Source organism: Gavialis gangeticus, unplaced genomic scaffold (assembly GCF_001723915.1).
Source record: "Gavialis gangeticus isolate Ggan-Ray unplaced genomic scaffold, GavGan_comp1, whole genome shotgun sequence".
Taxonomy (NCBI): Eukaryota; Metazoa; Chordata; order Crocodylia; family Gavialidae; genus Gavialis; species Gavialis gangeticus.
Window position 1 is genome coordinate 19580921 of NW_017729026.1, and position 12895 is coordinate 19593815.

The window sequence follows — 12895 nt, forward strand, 5'->3', positions numbered from 1 at the left end:
TACAATTATCTAAGAGTACAGAGCTTTTGTACCCAGAACCCTGCCTACAAACTAATCTGTTTCAGGGTTCCTCTCTCTCTCTCTCTCTCTCTCTCTCTCTCTCTCTCTCTCTCTCTCTCCTGTTTATGGTAGCATCACTTTAGTGGCACTGTTGAAATAACACAAGCCATTTGAATTAAAAGCAAGCATCAAGTGAAGTGTGACTAGCTTTCAGTGCAGACTTTTTTTCTTTGCTGCTGTTTACAGATGAAATAGGCACAAGAGCTGTTGGCACTGCAGCTAGCTTAACTGGCTGAAGGCAACTAGTGAGGAAGGGAAATAGAAACATGGCATTAGTTGGCTTGTTGATCCTCTGCTTTGTGATTAGCTTTGATATGTCCCACTCTTGCCGGAACGCTGATGACTTTGTGGGTGCCAGTTCTCCTGGGGACATTGTTATTGGAGCTCTATTTGCAGTTCATAGGAAAATGCTACATCCAGATGAATACTCCATAAGACCAGTGTTTCAGAATTGTGTTGGGTGAGTAATTTTGCAAACACCACAGATGAAATACCAGAATGATTTTGCTAATATCAGTCAGGTAGATTTCAGACTAGAAGATTCAAACACTTCTCAGTAAATTGCATCTCTCAATAAACTACGTCTTATAAAGAGGTGAGTCCAAAGCACCACTCAGTGGAATGGGGTGGATAATGCATAGGGTATGGCAAAGACAAGTTCACCAGAAGATATTATGGGCCAGGTGCATTTGAGGGATGACTCTCTTTTTGTTCACTTATGTGCAGATTTAATCGAATAGTGTTGGAGCTTGAGGGTGAGCAGCCTTTGTATTTCAGTTATTGGTTTCATTTTGATTAGTTGTTATTTGCCTAAAGTACTCTGCTCTGCTATCATGTATTATTTGGAATGAAGTAGCAGTTAGAAATAAAATGGACATAGACACATTCATGGAAATATGTCCTTTTGTCTTAAACCTGAGGCAAACCATCCAATATCACTGAGAGTTTGGGGCTTGAAAAAACCCAAATTCTGAATAGAAAAACCAGTTGAAACTTTTAGGTGTTAACTGGTTTGGCTTCAGAATCATAATACAAAATTGAAGGTTTTAGCATTGGTGTAAATTTAATAAATTGTCGCAGCTCCAAACAGTTCTCTACCCCGCCCCCATTTCTGAAGATATTAATTCTAAAATTGTGTTTTTGTGGCAGTTTTGAAATTCAGGTGTTTCTTCAGACCCTAGCAATGATACATGCTATTGAAATGATCAACAATTCAACACTATTGTCTGGAATTACACTGGGCTATGAAATCTATGACACTTGTGCAGAAGTTACAAAAGCCATGGGAGCAGCTGTGAGGTTCCTGTCTAAGTTCAACACGTCCAAGAATGAGGTTGAATTCAAGTGCAACTATTCTGACTATACACCACGTGTTAAAGCCGTCATTGGAGCCAGCTACTCTGAAGTAACAATGTCAGTTTCAAGGCTACTGAATTTGCAACTAATCCCACAGGTAGAAGGAATATTATTATTTTGAATGCAGGATCAAATTAGCATTGGTATAAATAGGAAGAGCTCCAACCAAAGTAAATGGTTGCACATGTGCATGCCAGAGTTGGATTTGGCTCAAAGGCTTCCTAGGGTCTTCAGGAATCAATGGGGAAGATGCTAACCTGACAATATCATATGTATTATAGGATAGAAAGCTGCGGGACAGTGGGGCATGATGATTGTTGAAAACCATGGAACTAGTGAGCAAAGGGAAAGCGATATGAAGTCTGTTGTTTCCAGAGACATCAAGCTTGGCCTGGGGTGATTTTGCTAATGTCTTGTTCTCTGCTGCAAGAAAGATAAAGTTCTAGTTTGAACAGATTCAGGGTCTGGCCAAATTTTGCACAGGGTGGAGCCAAAGACTGCTGGAATATATGGCTCCCCGGGTTCACTGCATGCCTTCCCTAAACATCCTCAGCACACCCCACATACAGGGAGTGGAACAGGTGAGACTACTTAGATGCTGAAATCTTGGCATGCATATAAGTACCTGCCTTTGGTACTTTTGCTCCGTCAGACTAAAAGGATGGAGTTAAGGCCAGGATCTAGTATTGACCATGTTAAAGGAAATTCCTTCACACTTTAGCATGCTGCACCTGCTGCTGAAAGTACAGCATACAGCATCTTGGCTAGAAAGTAGGGTCACAGTAAAGAGATAAAGACATAGTAGTATCATGGAGTCCAGCCAACCACAGTAGTAAGTAATGGTCATGCTCCACACCCAACAGATGTAGCAAATATTAAACTGAACCCTCCGTCTGATCTTATTCAAAAGCTATCTTACAGTGAACAAAATCTTGCATTGTCACAGGCAGTGTGCGAATTAGGGGGAGGTTCGGGGGCTGAGTTCCCCCCCCCCCATAAGAGATGAGAGCCCCAATTTGAAAATCAACCTGGGGGGTGGATCTCTGATTGGATTGCTCCTTCACTTCAGTGATCTCGTTATCAATGAACCATAAGACCCAGGAGTTACTTCCCTTTCAGAACACTTCACTCCTGATAGGAGGTAGGAGATACTGTCTCTACAAACCATTCTTTCTTGTCAGCTTTAATAAGCAGAAATTAAGACTATTCTTAGCCCTGGCCTGGCCTGGTGGCTAGAACATGTTGCTGGGGAATGGGAGACGCTCTGCATGAGGAGGGCCAAGCACTCTCATTTCCCACTGCCTGGGCAAGTGTCCCCACTTTTAGGTAGACTAAAGGGTAAGTGAGTTGCTGCTCTTCCTTTCTGTTACACAGTCACTAATCATGTGCTTAACATTTGAGGGGTTGCACAGGGTAACAGGCTTTCCCTGGTAGAATAAAAAGATCTGCTGTACTGGTGTGGACCTCTTCTGAGCATGCTTAGAAAGGTAAGGTGAGGTACAGGACATCAGAGAGAGAAGAAGAGAAAGCAGGTTTTAAAAGCCAGGTAAATGCCCCCAAATGCCACTTACGCAGCCAAAGTTAGGCACCTAGTTGCCCGTACATATTCCAGGAGGCTGCGCTGATGTGCTGTGATTACAACGCCTTGGAGCAGAATTGACTAATTGAGTCTGCTGGAGCATGGTAATTAGCACACTCCAGGCAGCCTTTGCGTCTTGTGTATCAGCATCCCTGCACTTCAAAATGGCAGTGGGGGCACTTTAACTAAAGCTCGTTTGACAAGTTTTAAATAAAGCACCCCTGCCACCATTTTGAAGTGCAAGAACGCTAATACACAAGACGCTTTGGCCCTTTAATTTAAGTTCCCCACTCCCAGAGTACATGTAACAATGCCCCTAAGTATTACCTGCCTGAAAGAGAGCTCAATTAGGGTCTAGGCATCTGGCATACTTGGGAGCAGTAAGGGGTAGGGAGAAGACACAGCAGGGCCATGGAATGGCAGAGCTGCAATACAATGTTTTGGTTGACTCTGGGCTACTCAAAAAGTCTCCAAGAGTAGCCTGTGACCAGCACCTATATGGTCAGAGGCAGAAAGATGGCTTAGAGTTACCTCTATCTTTATCTGTATCAAGTTCACACTTGGAACTCCTATTGGGGCAACGCTAAGCACATTAAAAGAAAGCAATTGTACTGGCTTTGGATCTCTTAGCATCTACTCAGAATTTCTGTAACTATTTACTCTGTCTCTTTCTAGGTGAGTCAGGCATCCTCTGCTGAAATCCTCAGTGACAAAATCCGATTTCCTTCCTTTCTACGTACTGTGCCTAGTGATTTCTATCAGACAAGAGCAATGGCCCGCTTGATCCACATGTCTGGGTGGAATTGGATTGGAATCATAGCCACTGATGATGATTATGGGCGCTTTGCTTTGGAGAGCTTTGGGATACAGGCCATGGCGAACAATGTCTGTATTGCTTATAAAGTGATGTTACCAGCCTTTCTCTCTGATAGCACCATTAATGCCAAAGTTAATCAAGCATTTGAGAAGATTATCAAAGAAACCAGGGTAAATGTAATTGTTGTTTTTATGAGACAATTCCATGTGATGAAACTATTTCAAAAAGCCATTGAGAGGAATATAAATAAAGTCTGGATTGCAAGTGATAACTGGTCAGCTGCTGTCAAGGTTAGCATGATTCCCTACATCAAGCGCCTTGGAACAGTAGTAGGATTTGCATTCAAAAGTGGAAACGTATCTACATTCCATGACTTCTTGAAAACTCTGCATGCAAAGCCCATGGAAAATAACAAGTTTCTAAATGAATACATGCTACTTTTGTCTGCCTGTGCCCATGTAAAGGACCAGGAATTGAATAATTGCATTTCAAATTGCACCCAGGAGAGTTTAATGTACAAGGCTGGAGAAAACAATCAAACCTTGAAAGATGATTTTCTGATTGCCAACATTGAGCCTGGATTTATCCACAGTACTATGCTGGCAGTCCAAACTATTGCATATGCCATTCGAGAGCAGTGCCAGGACAGGAACTGCAAAAATCCCTTTGCTTTTGCTCCCTGGGAGGTACGGGTAAATTCTTCTTTGCTGCTTCTTCTATGTGTGTTCTTCATTCCCTTGTATTTCTTCCTTGCTTCTTACCCAAGTTGACCAGCCAGACACTTGTGTCTTCTCTCACTGAGTAATCTAGTCTACTTCCTGTTAAGTCCCTTCTTCTTCGTTGCCTGTATATCCATCATCCTGGATACAAAGAATTATCTAACTCAAGTGTGGCTAACCGGTGGTACACTTGCCACAAGTGGCACAGACAGCCTCTTTGTGTGTCATATGGCAGATCAGGGAGAGGGCAGGCAGCACAGCAGCAAATAGAGCAGAAAGCAGAACAGCAGATCAGGCAGGGAGCAGAATAGCAGATTGGGCAGGGAGTGCAGGAAGCAGATAACAAAGCAGCAGATCAAGTCAGGGAAGGGGATCAGAGTGTCAATCAGGGAGCTTTTGATTGAAAGTTAAAATGATTTATTTTGTGTGTGTTAATCCTGATTTCTCCTGCTGTTTCCTCTGCAAAACCATCCTCAAAATATAGATTCTAGGCAAACAGAGTGAGCAATGGGAAAACCAGACGCTATGTCTTAAGGATAGGTAAAGTACATTGCCTAAAATCTATCTGTTTTCAGGATCGTTTTGGTAAGGAAACAGAAGGAGAAATCAGACCAATAAATCTGACCTGACCTTTTTACCCAAGTACCTTGTCAGGACTTTTCACTTTTGCACACTTTTACTTAAAGAGTTAAACAAAGTTCATTCAAAAGGCAAACAAACACTGGTGCCCCCTGACCTGATGTGATTGCTTCTTCCAGAGCAGAACATGTCAAACCAAGATAGGATGTAAAGAAAACAACAAATATCAATCTCCTACATAAATGGCCAAATTCAGGCATGGGAAAAGTAGATATTATAAACTCCAGTGAATTTGAACTCTCATTATGTCTCAGTTTAACTCAAAACCTAGTGGAATAGCTAAAGACCCAGATCATGTGGAGAAAGAGATGTGACTTAACCCTTTGAACTGGTTTGAAAGTGTATCCCCCAAGAATTTATACTTAACTATACCAAAGAATATATAGATAAAATTTAGGCAGAAACTGAATCCTGGCCACAGAACCATGTACTGAGGAATGAGAACATCAGGGAAGTTTCAATCCTTGCAATAATTATTATAACTAATAATAATAAATTAGACACTTCGATCTGAAGTTCTCATAACCAGTAATGAACTGGGAAAGAGGGGGAGAGATAACCAGGGGAGCTGCCCCAGGCACTGCCTTTGTAGTGGGACACAAAAATAGCCACTGCTGTGGCAGACTGCACTGTTGCCATTGGCACCATGGCAGCTGGCACTGCCCTGTACATTGCAGCTGCCCTGCTACGCTTCAACTAAAAATGTATTGTAAAACTCTCTTATTGTGTCCCCTTTTGAAACCAATGATACACCTGAAATACAAAAGGTCACATGATGTGCCCAGGGACATGGAATAGAAATTCTGCACAATGGTTATAATCTCCTGTTCCATCTTATGCCATGACTATTGGAGTAGACTATGTCCAACTGGAATGTAAATGTACAAATTAGAACCCCATTTAGACACCCATGTAAAATGGAGGAAAATAAGATGTGGATGACTTCGTTAATAAAATAAATGATGTTTGTTCTCATGGCTCAGTTTCATAGCCATGGCATTTGTGGATGGCATTATGCTATAATGATGTAATAGTCTATTTCAAAAACATGGCTTCCAAATCAGGACTCCAAAGAGATGGGGCTTTTCAGTAGACTTGAACTGAACCATCCACCCAGACCTCATTCTACTGACATTAATTTAACCTTTCACACCTAAAGTTTTTACGCATGCCAGGTAAAGTAGGTAAAATTTCTGTCTAAACTAAGAAGCATGGAATCAGTGACTGTAATATTACTTACAGGTCCTGTCCTCTGAGACAATGATGAATGAATGATGGGTGCCTTAACAAACCTTTAATTTGAGGGTGGAAACAGACTTTGCCTTTGTGCTGCCAGAACATTTTTTATGGCAGAACAAAAGCCAAGCAAACAGATGGCAGTGCCTGCTGTCGTGCCACAAATGCCCATAGTTTGTGGCAGCAACACAGGTGGTAATAGTTTCTGCTGCTTTATTGCAGCAGATGTTTGCTTGCTTTATGCACAAGCTTGGGCAGCCCAGAGATGCTTGCACTTTCCAGGTGCCCCAGGCAGGCACCCCTGTGGCTTGAAGCCCCAGATCCTATGTGCTCTGACAGTTCCCATACAGGATTGGGCCCTTCAATCCCCTAGAGACTCTGCTCAGCTTTCCCCTATTACAGAGACACACCCTGGGAAATCTCTTTGTAAGCAGGGAATCCCAGCTTTCTCTGCTTACAGTGACACACCGCAAAGATTCCTTGGGGCACATCTCTGTAGGTGGCGAAACTGGGTTTCTAAGTTTAGAGATGTGCCCCAGGTAATCTCCAAAGCACATCTCTAAGCTGGGTTTCCTCACTTAGAGATGCACTCTGGGGAATATCTGAGCTGTGTCTCTAAGAGGGAAAAATTGGGGTTCCCTGCTTACAGAGACCTGCTCTAGAGATTGCCAGGGGCACATCTCTGCAAGCAGGAAACCCTGGCTTCCCCCTCTTCCAGAGACACACTGGAGAATCTCTGAGGTGTGTCTCTGTAAGCAGGGAATGTGTTCTTCATTGTCCCACAGGATCAGGCCCCTGTCTGGTGCACAACAATAGGCAAAGTGTATTTTGCTCATTGAAGTGAACACATCCTGCCATAGCTGATCCACTTCATTAGACAATACCGGTTTATAGACTGAATTTCTGTGATGAGAAAGAGTTAAAATGTTATCCTGAGATAATCAGACCAGTGTTATACTATAAAACCAATTCATTGTCTTAATACAGCACTTCTGTTCTGATACTCCTTCTAGCATACAAAATACAACATTGTCAGCTGTTGTCGGGCAATTCAGCTTCCATAATATGAATTAAAAAGAATCACATAGGGCTGTGGTGTCAATCTTAACTGGCCCTCCAGGCCACATATAAGCTACTAGGCTCCTTACAGGCCAGATCTGGACCTACTAGTGGTGGTGAGGCAAGTGGCAGTAGCACAGGGGCTAAGGTAGCCATTACTGCCCCCTACATGTGTTTCCGAGCTACATGCATTTCCAACAGGGCTCTGTACCCAGGAATTGGCCACAGGCATCATCCCTACTCACCCTGCCTTGGAATTCTTGGCCTCTCCAGGAGCCTCACAGCCTAGATGAAATGGCTTTGCAGGCTGGATCCAGCCCAGGGGCTGTATTTTTGGCACCCCTGACATACGCTATTTATCATAGAAATATGGATTTGAAGCTCTGGCAGCTCAACAGACTTGCAATTCTGGTAGTTTCACAAATCTAGAAGCAAAGAACCTTGTCCAAGAAAAACTTTTTTCAATTTAACAAATATTCTGTGTGAAATGTTACCCACTAAGTCTTCTAATGTTTAAAGCACAGGACCAGATAAGAGATGCAGAAGGTGCTGATTGCTATATAATGCTCAAATCAGAAGGAGCCCACTATTCAAAAGGCATTTCTAATTTTGGGTATCTGGCCTGAGGCAGCCAGAGTCTAATATTCAGTGTTGTTGAATTTTGAATTATCTAAGGCTCAGTCCCTGTAGAAAAAGACCAAGTGTCTCTAAACCTAAGCATCTAGAAAACTGAGGTACCCAAATGGATAGGCTACTTTTGAAGTGTTAGGACTCAAGTTCTTTGTAACTTAGGCCCCAACGCTCCTTTCATGTACACCAGTGAAATTTAGAAGTATTTCCCCTAAACTGCACACTTAGACCAGGGAGTTACCATTATATTTGTACACGTGACAAAATAAATTGACCTAATCAATGTGTTTTTCGAAAGAATAGTTCCTTGATTTTGTTCATACAGAATGTGGAAAAGCACAAATATTTTAATGACTAGCAAGAATATTAACTTCAAATATCCTTCCGAGCTCTAGGCATTAGGTGACTCATCCTAAGAAGAAGAACAGTTTCAAAAGCTAAGGCTTCATACAGACTTGAACATTATCAGAGCTTTGGGTAAGATTAGGTCTGGATCCAATTTAAATCCAAACTTAGCCCATCTCTAGGTTGAATGTAGCCGCACAACGGCAGCTGGCATCAGGGCAGATTTTCTACAAAAGGAATCATTCTGAAGGCCTCTTTATCCCTTTTCAGCACGTAAAACTACATTTTTAGGACCATAAATCAATATATCTTAAGGCCATAGAGGCTGCTTTTGTTATCCAGTCTTATCTCCTGAATCACGTCATTTTATGGGAAAAGGCCAAACTAGAAAATTGTAATGGTCCCTTCTGACTTTAAAATCCCTATACACCTAAAAACAAGTAATGTTTTTATCTACATGTGGCCATATAAAAAGATCAGCTGTTCCAAGTTGAAATGGTATTGACGTGTGCCATGTTTCTTATTTATAGCTTCTTGAAAAACTGAAGAAAGTCAAAATAACTGACAGTGAAAAAGAAGTTCATTTTGATGTCAAAGGAGACATGAACACTGGGTATGATGTGCTCCTCTGGAAGGAAATCAATGGGCAGATGGAGATCACCAATATGGCTCAATATGACCTGCAGAAAGATTATTTTATCTTCCCAGATGAAGAGAAAAAAACTGAATTTGTGAATTTAAAGGTATTTGGCACACATGCTCTTAGTTTGTCAAACAGTGGTGTGTAGAGTTGCATATCTTCCTCTGGCAGTATCTTGCACTTCTAGTGTGTATTAACAATTAATCGTTTATGGGCTTACTATTACTAACAAAGATTCCTCCTAACTCTTAGGGCTCAACTGTCCCATTACTTTTATTAAAATTCTGCCACCCTCATATACACTAAGTAGGATTTGAATGTGAGAGCAAACTCACAGTTTTCAATTGAACTATATCTCAAATTCCTCCATAAGATGTTTCCCTATCAGTTTACCCATTATGTCTGTCATAAGGATTATGCATAAGAACTTTAAAGTATTGTTCTAATAGAACAAGTCACTATATAGGAACATCATTTTTATAGCACATCCTTTTTTTCTTTTTCAGTATTAGGGGTCTTATATCATCAAGTTGGTCCTATTATATAATCAAGTTGACCCTGCAGGGTCAGCACAGCTAAAAGCAAGTGAGTTAGATTGCATTTCATTTCCTGTATTATCCTACTGCCATAGTAGCACTGTATAGCAGTTTCAACCATTTCCATCTGTCCATTCTCATTTCTTTCAGTGCCATTACACAGAGATTATAACTTGATTGTGCAACTGTGATTGAACACTATTCTGTCCTACAAAATTGTTATTACTGATAAGGCAATGCAATTTCTCTTGGGAGAGTTGCTGCTCTTCTAGGAGAAACCACAAGTGTATACATGTTCATGCTTTTTCTCCCAGAGTGAAAATGGCTGCTCCAGGAGGAAAATAACCTAGGAACAACCTGGGTTAAATCACTCCCAGGACAGTAAATGTCTGTACATGCTTTGGCTTCTCTCAGGAGAGAAAATAATCCTCCAGAATCCCTCTTCCCCCCTGCCTACAAAGACAGTGTGTCTCTTGCTAGACTTTGCTTCTCCAGCAAAGAGCAGAACATGGCCCTTCACAATCCCCACATTGTGCTTCAGGGAAACACAGGCTGACCATGGGTAGTCTGGGTCAGGCAATCAGGACTGGTATATGCACTACTAACATCTGTTGCCAGACAGACTAAGGGAACCTGCAAAGCATGATAAGATGTATGCACAGGGTCCCCCCTGTCTACACAGTGGCAGCACTGTGGGATCTCCACTCTCTAGGGCAGCAGTTTTCAAACTGTGGGGCACACTCCCCTGGTGGGGGGGGGGTGGTGAAGGAACATGATGGGGCTAGGCACAGTGCAAGGGGGCACGGGCAAGAAGTTTGCAAGAAAGTGGTGCCACTGCAGCCTCACGAGGGAATATGGCATCTGTGAGCCCCAGTCAGGCTCCTCCAGCAGGCTGCTACACCTCTGGGAGCCCGATGTGGCAGGGGGACAGCCTAAAGCTTCAGTGGGGCCATTGCAGGAAGCACTGGAGTGGCAGCAGGTGGAGCCCACCCCACTGAGCCAAGCCGAGCCCAAGTGGCTGCTAGGATGAGAGGTGCCCTGTGCCTGACTGCACTGCTTCAGGGGGTGGGGGAAGGGGGGAAGCAGGAATGTAAACAGAAGTGTAACTCAAAGGGGGGCTCAGCTCAGAAAGTTTGAAAACTGCTGCTCTAGGGTCTCAGTACTCAAATATCTGTACACACTGCTCTGGGTAAATTTTTCTACCAGGAGAACAAAACTGGAAGAATTCTCCAGGATTATTGGAATGTATGTACCTAGCCTATGATAAAAGAAGGGAAAGACAGAAGCCTGCATGAGGTTAAGGATCAAATGTTTAAAATCAGCAAAATCCTGAATCCAATACGGATTTAGGCACCTAAAATGTATGCAGTTCTCCACTCAGCAGGTTAGACTTTCATGCAAGGCTGGATGCAGGGGTTTCTACCACCTGTGAAGCAGAGTCTGCATCCCTGAAGGCCAGCATCTCTGCCTTTTCTTTTATTCTTTTATTTTAAAACATGGCCAGAGAAAAGCAGCTGTACTTTTTGGAAGTAGTTTAAGGTTAAAGCATTCACAAAGGAAGTGGGAGATCCAGGTTTAACATTGTCCTCAGAATATTTCTGTATTCCTCGTTAAGCTGTCATTCAATAAAATACAGATGCAGTCCTTGGAACAGAGACAAACTTTGTCCTTTTTCAGCTAAGTGCCCTAAATACCAAGTTACAGAGAGTGGTGTCCTTTTGCATCATCTGTCCTGTTCTCTCTTTGTGACCAACAAGTTGGTTTCTACATACCTTTAACAAGATGGCTGAGGAACATTCCTCCCGTCCTGCATAACCTACAGCCTGGTACTAAGGGCATTCCTCTGGGGAGGTGGGAGATTTGGATTTGAATGTCTCAAGCTGTTAAGGGAATTGAACTTGAGTCTGCCATGTTGTATCACCACTGGAATAATATATAAAATAGAACACTGCCCCTAAATTTTGTGTGGAGCCCAGCCCTGTAGTTGTATGCTGTGGTCTGGAAATGCCTGCCAAATCAAACCCTTGGATGGTGGAAGTTCTAGGTGCAGCTTCAGGTACTTGGGCAACTTTTAAGTCATAAAGATGCCTATGTACTTTAAATGCCTCTAGAAACAGGAATTGGTTGAACAAGAGTTTTCATAATTGCAATATGGATGTAGATGCCTGAATTCCTTCTAAAATTCCATTGAAAGCATGGAAGTGTTAGAAACCTAAGTCCATTTTTAAAAAGGCAGAGGCCAGATCCAGACGTGCAGGCACATGTGGTTTGTGGCACCACAGACCTTTTTGTGGCACCACAGACCACATGCCTACCACATTAAAATGTGCCCTGCACTGCAAATTTGCAGCACAGGGGAAAAATTTACTATCAGGAAATCCCAGGAGCAAAAAACCAAAATGCTGCAAAAAAAGCAGTGCAGCACATACCACAGGAGTGTGCACTAGCAGACGCAGTGTTGGCCAAAGGGTCTCCCCTCTTCTAGTTCCACCCTGGCTCCTCCAGCACGTTGGGAGCTGGAAGGAGTGGGGAAATGGCAGTTTCTCCAAAACAAGGCACTTTACTCTGCACTAAAGTACACGTGCAGGGTGTGTGCAGCTTTGTGCTGCTAATTTTTGCCACTGCAAAAGCAAACCCCTGCATGTGGGGATACACCCAAAGTCATTATTTAGGCACCTAACTTCTACTGATGTGAACTACCTGACTAGGAATCTGCATAAAAATCAATGGGACTTGAAATCTTTTCAAAATCTGCCCACTGTTTTACTGGTAAAGCACTGAAATCCAATTAGCATGGAATCCCACACTGGAAAGTTATAGAGTTCTTTGCAGGATCTTTGAAACATCTTTTAAGTTCAAAAGCTTGATCCAAATGTAGAATGAACTGAATGTTGTTTATTCTAAATGGAAAGTGTTCTCAGGAATTAATTGTGCTTGGGCTGCTTTTTTGTTTGTTTTCTCCACAACATTGCAGAAATTTCGGTCAAAATGTTCCCAGGAATGCAGGCCAGGGCAAGTGAAGAAGGTTACAGCAAGTCCACATACATGCTGCTATGAGTGTGTGTATTGCCCAGAGAACCATTACAGCAATCAGACAGGTAAAGAACTGCGAGTCAAATAAAGAGATCCATACAGTTGTTTTAAGTATATACAGCTATGTGCCTTGGTAACTGGAAAATAATTTTGTAATGAGCAAAATATATTTGTATATGTTTACATGATTTTAAAAAAGCAATTGTATGTTCCAAAGATAAAGCAGCTAGATGCCCCAGCCAGTCA

General features: G+C 42.4%; 1 protein-coding gene across 1 annotated transcript in view; it reads left to right on the forward strand.

The window, feature by feature from the left end:
* The first annotated feature begins 326 nt into the window (after nucleotides 1-326).
* GPRC6A (G protein-coupled receptor class C group 6 member A) overlaps nucleotides 327-12895 on the forward strand; it is a 21047-nt gene continuing 8478 nt past the window's right edge. Inside the window, exons 1-5 of the mRNA XM_019520226.1 lie at nucleotides 327-520; nucleotides 1210-1513; nucleotides 3671-4498; nucleotides 8971-9183; nucleotides 12591-12714. Coding sequence (XP_019375771.1) covers nucleotides 327-520; nucleotides 1210-1513; nucleotides 3671-4498; nucleotides 8971-9183; nucleotides 12591-12714 — 1663 coding nt within the window. The remainder of the gene's footprint in view (nucleotides 521-1209; nucleotides 1514-3670; nucleotides 4499-8970; nucleotides 9184-12590; nucleotides 12715-12895) is intronic.